Source organism: Manis javanica, chromosome 6 (genome assembly GCF_040802235.1).
Source record: "Manis javanica isolate MJ-LG chromosome 6, MJ_LKY, whole genome shotgun sequence".
Classification (NCBI taxonomy): Eukaryota; Metazoa; Chordata; class Mammalia; order Pholidota; family Manidae; genus Manis; species Manis javanica.
In genome coordinates, this window is record NC_133161.1 from 113,546,205 (window position 1) to 113,560,786 (window position 14,582).

Below are 14,582 nucleotides of genomic sequence, written 5' to 3' on the forward strand. Positions count from 1 at the left end.
TAAAGTACCAAAGTCATGATCCGGTGGGACAAAAGCCCTTCCCTGACCCCAGCTCACATGTGGGAAGAAGACAAATGGAGCAGGGGGAGAGTAGAAGCCCTGGACTGCTAAACACCCAGCCCTGGAGATGTGTTCCAGGAGCTCAAACCCACATTATATGGTGCTATGGAGATTAGAGGGGTTGGAAAGCAAAGACACGTAGAATATTCAGAGAGACTGAGATTCCAGCCACTTGTGGAGAACAGGCACCCACAACTGGCTGCTCTGGGTCAAAAGAAAGGCTGACAGTTTGAAAGATGTTCTAATAGTAAGAGGGCTGCTGAAGGGGCAAAGATTACACAGAGCTTGCTGCTCAGGAGAAAGGACAGGTGGACAAAATCGTCTGGGCACACTCAGCCCAGTAGGCTGGAAACTATCAGGAGCTTCAGACACTTCATCCCCTGGCTGGCAAAGCAAAGGAGGCCGCTCACTGTAATACATAGCCTGCCAGTCCTTCCAGTGGGCACCCAACATTATGCCAGACCAGAGGGTGGCCCTGCCTACAGCACCTACAGCGACATAGCACAGAGGCTCCTCTCTGTGTGCTCAGCCAACTGGCACTGGCAGTGGAGGCAGGCACTGAAGCCAGGAAGCAGGAAAGAGCTCTTTCTTCCTGGCATGTGTCCGCACTAGCCTGCAACACCCCACCATTGCTCCAGGTGCTGGACAGATCCAGAGAGTACAGCTGCTGGGCAACAGAGGAAGCTTCCTAGACAAAGTTATTATTCCATAGTAATCAGTAAAAATATAAAATGGAAAAAGAATCTTGTACACACCACAATCTCTCAACCAGAATGAGGGCTAAGTGAAGCCATCAGCTCTTATCTTCTTGATAAAGATTTCAAATTAAAAATGATAAATATGCTCATGCAGCTACAGAAAAATATTCAAGATTTTAGGAAGGACTTCAAGAAATACAGAAACTTTGAAAAGTACAGGATATGAAGAGAAACATACAATGGAGGGATTTAAAAGCAGATTAGATGAGGTAGAGGATATGGGAAATGAAAGGGAAACTAGAGAACAGGGATATAAAGAAGCTGAGGCACAGAGAGAAAAAAGGATCTCTAGGAATGAAAGAATAATAAGAGAACTGTGCAACCAATCCAGATGGAACAATATTCACATTATAGGGGTACCAGAAGAAGAAGGGAAAAATGGATAGAAAGTATCGTTGAGGAAATAATTGCTGAAAAATTCTGCAATCTGGAGAAGAAAATAGTTTCTCAGGCCATGTAAGTACAGGGATCTCCCAACACAAGGGACCCATGGAGGACAACACCACGACATATAATAATTAAAATGGCAAAGATCAAGGACAAGGACAGAGTATTAAGAGCAGCCAGAGAGTGAAAAAATATCACAGACACAGGAAAACCCATCAGGCTATCATTAGACTTCTCAGCAGAAACCTTACAAGCCAAAACGGAGTGCCATGATGTATTTAGTACAATGAAACAGAAGGGCCTCCAAACAGGAATATTCTATCTGGTAAGGTTATCATATAAAACTGAAACAGGAATTAAACAATTTCCATATAAGCAAAAGTTGAGGGAATTTACCTCCCACAAACTGTCTCCACAGTGTATTTTAAAGGAACTGCTATAGATGGAAGTGCTCCTAAGGCTAAATAGCTATCACCAGAGAAAATAAAACCACAGTAAAGGAAGTAGACCAATTAATTACTAAGTAAATCCAAAATTAAATCAACTACCCATGAAGTCAGTCAAGGGATACACAAAGAGTACAGAATATGACATCTAATATATACAGAGTGCAGGAGGAAGAAACGGGAAAAAGAACTTTTAGATTGTGTTTGAGTTAGCATAGTAAGTGAGTTAAGTTAGACTGTTAGTAAAGAAGCTGCCCTTGAATCTTTCATAACCACGAACCTAAAGCCTGCCATGGCAATAAGTACATATCTATAGATTATCACCATAAATGTAAATGGACAAAATGCACCAATCAAAAGACACAAAGTTACTATTTGGATTAAAAACAAGAACCATCTCTATGCTGCATACAAAAGACTAACTTCAAATCCACAGACATACATAGACTAAAAGTGAAGGGATGGAAAAATATATTTCATGCATATAATAGGGAGAAAAGAGCAGGAATTGCAGTACTTACATCAGTCAAAATAGATATCAAAACAAAGAAACAAGAGACAAAGAATGACATTACATAAAAATAAAGGGGTCAATCCAACAAGAGGATATAAACATAAATATCTATGCACCCAACATAGGAGCACCTAAATATGTGAAACAAATACTAACAGAATTAAAGGGGAAAATAGAATGCAATGCACTCATTTTAGGATACTTCAACACACCACACACTCCAAAGGACAGATCAACCAGACAGAAAGTAATGAGACAGAGGCAAGGAACAACATATTAGAACAGATGGACCTAACAGACATCTATAGAACACTCAGCCCAAAAGCAGCAGGATATACATTCTTCTCAAGTGTACATGGAACATTTTACAGAATAGATCACATATTAGGCCACAAAAAGAGCCTCAGATTCAGAAAGACTAAAATTGTACCAACCAGCTTCTTAGACCACAAATGTACGGAATTAGAAATAAATTATGCAAAGAAAACAAAAAGCCCACAAACAAATGGAGGCTTAATTTCATACTCCTAAATAATTAATGGATCAATGACCAAATAAAAACAGAGATCAAGCAATATATGGAGACAAATGAAAACAACAAATCAAAACCCTAAAATCTGTGGATGCAGCAAAGGCAGTCCTAAGAGGAAAATATATTGCAATACAGGCTTACCTCAAGAAAGAACAATCCCAAATGAACTGTCTAAACTCAAAAGTAATTAAACTAGAAAAGAACAAATGAGACCCAAGGTCAGTAGAAGGAGGGACATAATAAAGATGAGAGCATAAATAAATAAAATTGAGAAGAATAAAACCAGAGAAAGAAACTATGAAACCAGGAGCTGGTACTTTGAGAGAATAAAATAGATAAACACCTACCCAGATTTATCAAGAAAAAAAGAAAGTGTACACACATAAACAGAATCAGAAATGAGAAAGGAGAAAGGAAAAATAACTACAGACACCACAGAAATACAAATATTAGAGAATACTATGAAAAATTATATGCTAACACACTGTATAACCTAGAAGAAATGGACAACTTTCTAGAAAAATACAACCTTCCAAGACTGACCAAGGAAGAAACAGAAAATCTGAACAAACCAATTACCAGCAATGAAATCAAACTGGTAATCAAAAAACTACCCAAGAACAAAAACTCCCTGGACCAGATAACTTCATCCCTGATTTTTATCAAACATTTAGAGAAGACCTAATACCCATCCTCCTTAAAGCATTTCAAATAGGAGAAGAAAGGGGAATACTTCCAAACACATTCTTTGAGGCCAACATCACTCTAATACCCAAACCAGGCAAAGATACCTTGAAAAAAGAAAATTACAGACAAATATTCCTGATGAATATAGATGTAAAAGTACTCAACAAAATATTAGCAAACCGAATTCAAATATACATAAAAAAGATCATCCAACATGATCAAGTGGGATTTATTCTAGGAATGTACGGATGGCATAATATTCGAAAATCCATCTACATCATTCACCAGATCAACAAAAAGGACAAAAACCATATGATCATCTCAAGAGATGCTGAAAAAGCATTTGACAAAATTCAACATACATTCGCGATAAAAACCTTCAACAAAAAGGGTATAGAGGTCAAGGACCTCAACATAATAAAGGCCATATATGAGAAACCCACAGCCAACTTCATACTTAACAGCAGAAAGCTGAAAGCTTTTCCTCTATGATCAGGAACAAGACAAGAATGCTCAGTCTCCCCACTTTTATTTAACATAGTGCCAGAGGTCCTAGCCACAGCAATCAGACAACAGAAAGATATAAGAGGTATCCAGATTGGTAAGGAAGTACTTCAACTGTCACTCTTTGCAGATGACATGATATTGTACATAAAAAACCCTAAAGAATCCATTCCAAAGCTACTACAATAAATGAACTCAGCCAAGTTATAGGATACAAAATTAATATGCAGAAATCCATTGCATTCCTGTATACTAACAATGAACTAGCAGGAAGAGAAATTAGGAAAAAAATTCCATTTACAATTGCATCAAAAAGAATAAAATACCTAGGAATAAAACCTGACCAAGAAGGTGAAAGACCTATACCTTGAAAACTATAAGACACTCATGAGAGAAATTACAGAAGACACCAAGAAATGGAAACATATCCCGTGCTCATGGATAGGAAGAATCAATATTGTCAAAATGGACATCCTGACTAAAGCAATCTACAGATTCAGTGCAATCCCTATAAAAATATCAACAGCATTCTGCAACGAAAAGTACAAATAGTTCTAAAATTCATTTGGAACCACAAAAGACCCCAAATAGCCAAGGAAATCTGAGAAAAAAGAATAAAGCTGGGAGGACTATGCTCCCTGACTTCAAGCTCTACTACAGACCCACAGTAATCAAGACAATTTGGTGCTGGCACAAGAACAGACCTATAGATCAATGTAACAGAACAGAGAGCACAAATATAAACCCACACATATATGGCCAATTAATATATGATAAAGGAGCCATGGACATACAATGGGGAAATGACAGCCACTTCAACACCTGGTGTTGGCAATAACTGCACAGCTACATGTAAGAGAATGAAACTGATTATTGTCTAATTCCACACACAAAAATAAACTTGAAATGGATCAAAGACCTGAATGTAAGTCACAAAACCATGGAACTCTTAGAAGAAAACATAGGGAAAAATCTCTTGAATATAATAAACATGAGCAACTTTTTCCTGAACGCATCTCCCTGGGCAAGGGAAACAAAAGTGAAAATGAACAAATGGGACTATATCAAGCTAAAAAGCATCTGTACAGCCAAGTAGACCATCAGTAGAACAAAAAGGCATCCTACAGTATGGGAGAGTATATTCATAAATAACATATCCAGTAAGGGGTTAACATCCAACGTATATAAAGAATTCATGTGTCTCAACACCCAAAAAGCAAATAACTGGATTAAAAAATGGGCAGAGGAGCTGAACAGACACTTCTCCAAAGAAGAAATTCAGGTGGCCAATGGACAGATGAAAAGATGCCCCACATCACTAATTATCAGGGAAATGCAAATTAAAACCACAATTAGATATCACCTCACACCAGTTAGGATGGCCAACATCCAAAAGACAAGCAACAACAGATGCTGGTGAGGATGAGTAGAAAGGGGAACTCTCCTACACTGCTGGTGGGAATGTAAATTAGTTCAACCATTGTGGAAAGCAGTATGGAGGTTCCTCAAAAAACTAAGAATAGAAATATCACTTGACACAGTAATTCCCCTTCTAGTATTTCATCTGACAAAAACAAGAAACCAGATTAAAAAAGACATGCACCTCTATATTTATTGCAGCACTATTTACAGTAACCAAGACATAGAAGCAACCTAAGTGTCCATCAGTAGATGAAAGGATAAAGAGGTGGTACATATACACAATAGAATGTTATTCAGCCATAAGAAGAAAACAAATCCTACCATTTGCAACAAGATGGATGGAGATAGAGGCTATTATGCTCAGTGAAATAAGGCAGGCAGAGAAAGACAAGCACCAAATTATTTGCCTCATTTGTGGAGTATAACAACATAGCAAAACTGAAGGAACAAAATAGCAGCAGACTCACAGAATCCAAGAAAGAACTAGTGATTACCAAAGGAAAGGAGTGGGGCTTGAGGGTGGGGAGAGGGTGAAGGGTATTAAGGGGCATTATGATTAGCACACCTAATGTACAGAGGTCACGGGAATGCAGTATAGCACAGAGAAGACAAGTAGTGACTCCACAGTATCTTACTATGCTGATGGACAGTGCCCACAATGGAGTATAATGGGGGGGACTTGATAATACGGGTGAATATAGTAACCACAATGTTGCTTATGTGAAACCTTCATAAGATTTTATATCAATGATACCTTAATAAGAAAATTGGAAGCAGAGAATATAAATTACTGAGTTAAAAGAGATTACTGTGAAAAGAAGGAAGATATAGCGTGGATATTGGAAGGAACATTAAGGCCAGTAGAAATCAAATAGAGAAGACTTACATAACTGCAGTCACTGGAAGGTGATGCACTGAAGATGTTGGCATTGGTTAAGAAGAGAATGTGGGCCATGTCTTCAAATGCACAAGGCAATCAAAACAAGAGATTTGGAAACCGTAGCACTAAAGAGATAAAACTCTTCTCTTCTTTTGTGAATAAAGAGCTGTTAGCTAGTAGTTAATTATGGAGCACTAAGTAAATGCTAAATTTTTTACATGCATGATCACACTTAATTCTCACTGTGATTTCACGAGGTATGTACTATTATCATTCCCTTAACAGTTGAGGACACTGAGACTTAGGTTAAGTAACTTGCACCAAACTACACAGCCAGTTAATTGTAAACCAAACCTTAAACCCAGGTCTTTGCAGAACCTTTCTGTAGTGATGGAAAACAAAATATGGTAGTGAAAAAGTAGGATCTGCTCTGAAATTGGGACACTTACGGTTTCAGTTAAATATGACAAAGATATATGCTCTATTATTATGTGGAATAGACTTTACCTGGCATATAGAAGCATGTTGAATGAGTCTCTGCCTTATTACATCTTGTATATTTCTAAATTTTTGTCATCCCTCTAGGTTCCAGGTTTGAGCAAGCACAGAAAGAAATACATAACCGTGAAGATCTATCAGAGGAAATGGAAACATATGAATATACTTCATATGGAGACACTTACAAAGTACCAAACTTTTCTAGACTAACACGAGATTCCACTTACGGAGTGTAAATACATAGTACTTTCTTTTCTGATCTGTAGTCATATCCTGGTTCCATCAGTTATAGTTAGGAGTTTATTCTGTCTGGAATGACTTGTATTTTCTTGGCACAGAACCTAGTTAATTTAGGAAGACTAAATAGAAATAGAACATCAGACTGAATACAGCAGTTATGGTAAATATTGAAATTATTTCTGGTATTCTAAGAAACTGTGGTATTCTAAAAATGACAAATAAAGATATACTCAGATGCAAAAATCTTCGGGTTGATTGATTTTCTTTTCTATTTGGGCATTCATGTTAAGCAGAACTCTTTTTCCATTAAGAGAAAAAGAAAAAGGGCAGTTAACAAGTTTTCCTTTTATCAGGAGAGCAAAAGCCTTACTAGAAGCCTGAGCCCTAGTCAACTTAGGCATCCTTGAACAAAACTGGATACCAGTAGTACTTAACACTACTAAACTGTACACTTAAAAAATGGTTACGTTTATAAATTTTGTTTTCTGTAAAAAAAAAAAGATTCACTAGTAGTAAAAGACCAGCTATGAACACACACTTACAGCATGGCTGTAAAACCAAACCCTAACCTACAAGCTTCTGGTCCTAGTCGGGAAGCACTTACCTTGACCTTCAGCACTGTGTGTCTGTGTTTTGTGCTTTCACCATGTAATGATGAGAAATGTCCTCAGACATTGCCATACATCCTCTGTGACGATGAGGACTGAGGAAGTAAAATCACCCCGGTTGAGAAACACTGCTTTATAATCAATCATACACTGTACTAGTGTAGAATGTATACAAGTTTACACATTAGTGTATACTTAAAAATTATGTGTGCTGTACTTTATGGACAATTATTTTGGAATAATTTTCATTATATGAAATTTTTACCTTACCAATTCTGAACTTAATGTTTGTAAAAATTTGACTATTTATACAAAATTAATTTGTTTTAGAACCTAGAGAAAAGACCCTGTAACTCTAGAGGACCGAATTTATTTACTTATTTACAAGTATTAGAATGTAAACCTCCACATTTAGGATATCACAGGATCTTTGTATTTGTCAAATGCCAGCATGTCTGTTAGATTTTCGAAATGTCAACTAGATCGCTCTCTAGGCTCAAAGATCATTTATTTACCTATTTATATGGGGATAATTAAGAAAAAGGACCAGACTATTCAGACTAACATGCAGCATACCAGGCTGGCTCTGTGTGGGAGTTTTCACAGTTCACCTGCACTGTAAACTGCCTGTCTGTCCTAGACTATGAGCTTTGTGACTCTAGGAAGAAGGGGGTTCCCCTCCTGGGACAAGTTTGCTATGAATCCAGTGACACCAAAGGAAAACAAGGGTGAGAGGCTGGGAAAAGGTTATTTTTCACAGCTCTCTGCTCTCCATCCCTGGGCACTCCCAGGTGCGCCCTCTCTGGCCATGGCACCTGCCCCCTCTCGGCTCTCGCTCCCTGGCACAGCGGACCCTGAGTTGAGCTCCCAGAGCTCTCGCAGGTTCTCACAGTGAATGCTGGAGGAAAAAAAAAACGTTGTGCTTCCAGCAGGGGTAAGGGAAAACAACCATTTTGAAACAAGATTCTGTTCCTCCTAAACAGGTGTGACTTCAGAAGAAACCATTTCCCTACAGCCTGACCTAACGGGGTTACATCAGTCTAACTAGCCTTTGGGGAAGGGAAATACCAACTCCAGCTCCAAAGCTATCCTGTCCGACCTAAGGTGGGGAAACAATTAACTGTGAATGTCATATGACGGGTCAACTGACTCATGACAGACCTAATTGTAGAACACTGACCCCACCCCCACAGTTTATGCCACACCAATAAAATTCTGTTTACTGGAATTCTTCTTACCAATACATCCCAAAAATTTATATAATACAGGGCAAAACCAGTTTAAAGAAGCAGAGCAAGCATCAGAACCTGAAACAGATACTGTGGGTATGTTGGAAGCATCAAACCAGGGACTTTAAATAACTATGATTAATATGATATGTTAAAGGAACTAACGGAAAGGGTAGACAATATATATGTGGGGAAGCTGGGGTTCCTATGGCCAGGATCCTCACTGAACTTAAACCACCTGATGATGTAATTGGCCTGTTGCTAGGCCACACCTTTGGGCAATAAGCTATTACTGCTCTATATAGAGAGCTCAGCCCTGTGCCCCGGGTGGAGGCAGAGACGCTAGTGCTCCACCTACTGCTGGGAGAACAACCCAGGAATGAATCCTTTCACCCTAAGAACGTTCTACTGTCATTTCTTTGGTCACATTGAATCCATAGTGAACTTGCCCAGGGCTGAAGCCCACTGGAAAGACAATTGGTGACAGTTGGCAGGGTTCATTGTTGACCAAGGAAAAGGAGAGGCTGCCCTTATGGGAGGGGTGCTTTAGCAGGCTGCCCCTGTGAATGGGGAGACAGTGAATCATCCCCCAGTGGGTATGTGGTCTGAGGTGGCTTCCCTCCTAGAGGACTGGACCCAACCCCAGGACTGGAGGCAAGTGGAGGCGACACCTAAGGCAGTAGGGGTGGCCCTTGGTATAGTAAGAAGGTCTTTTGAGAGACAGAGTGCCTGTGAGGCAGCGGGAACTGTGGGTTGGCTGCTTCTCACAGTATCAAAAGTCTACAGAAAAGGACATGTACCTGAAAAAGACCCAAGAAATGGCAGCACAAGAACACAACCTGCAAATTTCTGTGGATTCACTGAAGGAAATGGCACTGATGCGAGAGGAGGCAGCACAAGAATGCCAGCAGCGAGGTGCCATTGAAGAGGTAAAAGATTCCTTACAGAATGTGACAGCAGTGCTGCCAGGTGCTCTGATGAAGGAAAAGGCCAGAGGAAAAAGACGAACCTCTGAGGGAAGTACAGGAGGAGGTGGCACAAGAAAGCCAGCTGAGAAGCCTTGAGGTGAAGGTAAGAGACCTTCTAAAGACTGAGCTGGCATTGCTGCGAGGCACAGTAGAAAAGGTAAAGGTTATAGCAGAGGAGGCACTCAGGGGAGGGGAGAGAAAGGTGCCATCAGCCCCAGAAATGAAGGAGCTGAGGGAAGATGAAGGGGTGGTGCTGGGGGCACCGACCCTCATCTATTGAAAGCACGGCCAGTGGTCGTAAGGAAAATAAAGACCCAGCAACCGAGGGTTCCCCAAGGAGAGGCACAGCCCCCCGGCACCCAGGTCGTGGAACACTCTATGGTCCGCCCCTATACTCAGGCTGAGCTGGTGGATTTGGGCTCCTGGTTTAGGCAGAAGCCCTCGGACTCAATATCAGTTTGGCTCCTGTGTCTGTGGGACTTAGGGGTGGATGGAATTGTCCTGTCTGGATCAGAGATTGGAAAGCTGGCTTTCCTGGTAGTTCAGCCCACCTTGAGGCAGTGGTTGAAAAGTGCACATCAGACCCCAGGGAGTCACTCCCTCCTCGATTGGCTTATGGCTCCACTTCGTGCTGTGTAGCCCAATCAGGGTGATGTACCATCCTCTTGATGGCAGATGTATGCTGAATTCCAACAGGTGCTACGAGAGCTAGGCATAAGAAATGCTATCTACAGTTCAGAGAAGTATGGCCCAGATGAAGAGATTTTCACTACTGGGATGAGAAATATTGTGCTTCAAAAGGCTCCCAAAACTCTCTTTGGGCCTCTAGAGGCCATACTTGCCCCTCATTCAGGGCAGCCTGTAAGCAAGGTGACAGATACAGTAGCAGACTTAGGGTAGCTTAAGCAATTAGAACACTGAAAGAAATAAGGTCTGCTACTCACAAGAATTTAAAGGCCCCGTGAACGTTACAAGGACCCAGATGTGGGTTGATTTAATATGGGCAGGAACAGATGGAAGGAAATTAGACGGTAAGTCAAACAGCATCTTAGTGGAGCTCTGGCAACAGCTGAAATCACAGCAGCAGTTCCAGCCATTAAGACCAAAGAGGCAGAGGTCAGAGACAGAGCCACGAGTCTGGCCTGTTTGCAAGACTTCCTGCTGGACAGTGAGCCAACCTCATTGGATCCCGCACAGGAAGATGATGGGGGAGCACAGTTCGACTTGGGAGAGGGTCGAGGTACCTGCCCTGAGGGACTAGGGTAGGGTCTGGAGGCCACATGTTGAAATAGCTATCCATTAGTCCCCAGTGAATATACAACATGTCCTGGCTCTGGTGGACACTGGGGCTGAATGTTCACTAATTCATGGTAACCCTGAGGCGTTCCCCATGACCCCCACTATCATAGATGGATATGGGGGAAAGGCTATCAGGGTGAAACAAGCCCAAATCTTTTTGGGAATAGGGTGTCTACCCCCAAAAGAGTATACTGTGTATATAACTCCCATCCCTGAGTATATTTTGGGGATTGATATCCTGCAGGGTCTATGGTTGCAGACCACTGCAGGTGAGTTCAGATACAGAGTACATGTGCTGAAGGCAGTTCTAGGGGACATGCTAGGCACCCACCCATAGCTTTGCCTGTGCCTCAGTGGGTAACTAATACCAAACAATACAAATTGCCTGGAGAGCATAAAGAAATTGGAGATACCCTCCAGGAACTGGAAAAGGTGGGTATTATGAAGCCCACCCATAGTCCTTTCAATTCCCCAGTGTGGCCTGTAAAAAAGCCAGATGGCTCCTGGCATATGACTGTGGATTACAGAGAACTGAATGAAGTCATACCCCCATGCATGCTGCTGTCCCCTCTATTGCAGGCCTGATGGATACCCTCAGCCATGAACTATGAACATACCATTATGTGGTAGATCTTGCTCATGCCTTCTTTTCCATTGACATTGACCAGGAAAGTCAGGAACAGTTTGCCTTCACGTGGGAAGGCTGGCAATGGACTTTCACTGTCCTTCCACAGGGATACCTCCAAAGCCCCACCATCTGTCATGGACTTGTAGCCCAGGACCTGACTACATGGGAGAAACCACCAATACGGTGCATCTGTACCATCATATTGATGATGTCATGCTCATGCCCAATTCTCTTTGAGATCTAGGAGGTGCAGCACCTAGACTGCTGCAACATTTACAGGAGAAAGGATGGGCTGTGAACAGTACCAAGATTCAGGGACCTGGTCTGTCAATTTTTGGGGGTCAACTGGTCAGGTAAGACCAAAGTTATACTGGAAGCAGTTATAAAGTCCAGGCCTTTCCTACCCCTACAACTGTAGCATTGTTACAGGAGTTTTGGGGTCTTCTAGGCTACTGCAGAGTGCTTATCCTGCACTTGGCACAAATTCTGAAGCCGTTATACCGGTTGGTACCAAAGAAAGACGTCAGGTGGGACTGGGATGAGACACATGCTTCTGCTTTTACTACAGCGAAATGTGCAGTCAAGGCTGTTCAGGCCTTGAGTGTGATAGACCCATCAAGGCCCTGTGAGCTGGATGTTCATGTGACTGAAGATGGTTATGGCTGGGTCTCTGGCAGCTGCTTCAATGAACTCACCAACCTATTGCATTCTGGTCACAACTCTGCAAAGGGACAGAGGTACAATACACTTTGACAGAAAAACAATTGGCTACTGTGTATCATGCCTTGCTGGCTACAGAACCCATCACTGGAATGGCCCAGATAAAGGTAGAAACCACCTATCCCATCTTTCGGTGGGTACAAGACTGAACCCAAAGCCAAGGAGTGGTGTGGCACAAATGCCAACAGTGGCCAAGTGGGGTGCTTACCTACAGCGGCATAGTGCCCTCTCTAGTAATCCTTTGAGTGAAGAACTCCAACGCTTATTGGGGCCGATGAAATAGACTAGTGAAAAGCAGAAAGAACTTGCTTTTGAACCATTAGTACAGAGTCCCTATCAGGAGGGAGAGCCCCTATACCTGAAGATGCATGGTACACAGATGGCTCCAGCCATGTGCAGCCCCCAAAATGGAGGGCCATACCTTTCCATCCTAAGACTGAGACAATATGGATGGAAGATGGTGAGGGGAAGAGCAGCCAATGGGCAGATTTGCCGGCCATGTGGCTCATGATCAACCAGGAGCCCTCCCCCATAGTTGTCTGCACTGACAGCTGGGCTGTCTCTCGGGGCTTGACCCTGTGGCTACCAACCTGGTACCAGGCCAACTGTCTGGGTGGTCACCAACCCCTTTGGGGGCAAGAACTGTGGCAAGACTTATGGGCCTGTGGTCAGACAAAAACAAGTACAGTGTTCCATTTGACAGGTCATTTGTCCTTGGCATACCCAGGAAATGATGAAGCAGATAAATTGGCCCAGATACATTGCTTAGAAGGAAAGCCTGACTCTGATGTAGCCCAATGGTTACATCAGCATTTGTTGCATGTGGGCAAAAGACAATGCAAGCTGTGGCCTGTAGGTGGGGCTTGCCTTTGACCTTTCAAGAAGTTAGTAGAGCCCAGCAGGAGTGTGTCATGTGTTCCAAAAGGGACTTACACCGAGTTCCACAGCAACATGGGACAAAAGCTAAGGGGCCTATACCCCTTATCAGGTGGCAGATAGACTATTGGGCCTCTACCTGTGTCAGAAGAATATCGTTATGCCATGACTTGTGTGGACACAGCTACTGGACTTCTGGTTGCTTTTCCTACCCGTTATGCAGACCAGCAGATGACCAAAAGAAGGCTGGAGCATCTCTTTGCTGCCTATGGCCGACCACAGGTAATTGAGAGTAATCAGGGCACCCATTTTACTGGACATGCACTGTAAAAATGGGTGCAACACCTGGGAATCAAATGGAAGTTTCATGTGCCATACAATCCTACCGCAGCAGGCATGATAGAGAGGCACAATGGCTTGTTAAAATCCGGACTAGGGGGCGAAGCCAAGATGGTGGCATGCGTAGAGCAGCAGAAATCTCCTCCCAAAACCACATATATCTATGAAAATATAACAAAGACAACTCTTCCTAGAATAAAGACCAGAGGACACAGGACAATATCCAGACCACATCCACACCTGCGAGAACCCAGCGCCTCGCTAAGGGGGTAAGATACAAGCCCCGGCCCGGCGGGTCCCGAGTACCACCACCCCCAGCTCCCGGTGGGAGGAGAGGAGTCAGAGCAGGAGGGAGAGGGAGCCCAGGACTGCTGAACACCCAGCCCCAGCCATCCGGACCAGAGCACAGACACAGTGGATGCGCGGGGCCCTGGATACTAGGGAAACAGGGCAGCAAGAATGGTTGGATGGTACCGGAGGCCGGCGCCAGAGGACAAAAGAAAAGTGAGGGGCATTTTTTTGTTGTTGTTGTTGTTTTGTTGTGGCGAGTGCTTTTTAGAAGTGTTAAAGGGACAGGGACCCCAATACTAGGGAAACAGGGCAGCAATACCAGCGAGCAGGTATTGGAGGCCAGCACTGGAGAACAAAAGAAAAGCGAGTGGCCATTTTTTTTCTTTCTTTCTTTTTTTTGTTTTGGCGAGCACTTTTTGGAAGTCTTAAAGGGATAGGAACCCCAATACTAGGGAAACAGGGCAGCAAGACTGGTAAGCGGGTGCCTGAGGCTGGCGCCGGAGAATAAAGAAAAATGAGTGGCCATTTATTTTTCTTTCTTTTTTGTGGTTGTTTTGTTTTGGCGGGTGCTTTTTGGAAGTCTTAAAGGGGCAGGGTGGGACAATTAGTCCAGAGGTAGGGAATCCGGGATCTCTGGGCACACTAATCCTCTGGACTGCAGGGAGCACGGAGGCCTCTGACAGAGATAAATAACCT

General features: G+C 42.7%; 1 protein-coding gene across 1 annotated transcript in view; it reads left to right on the forward strand.

Moving 5' to 3' along the window:
• Positions 1 to 7,106, forward strand: part of C6H11orf65 (chromosome 6 C11orf65 homolog) — a 122,207-nt gene extending 115,101 nt beyond the window's left edge. The window contains exon 10 of the mRNA XM_073240011.1: positions 6,776 to 7,106. Coding sequence (XP_073096112.1) covers positions 6,776 to 6,924 — 149 coding nt within the window. The 3' untranslated portion in view covers positions 6,925 to 7,106. The remainder of the gene's footprint in view (positions 1 to 6,775) is intronic.
• Positions 7,107 to 14,582: the final 7,476 nt, after the last annotated feature.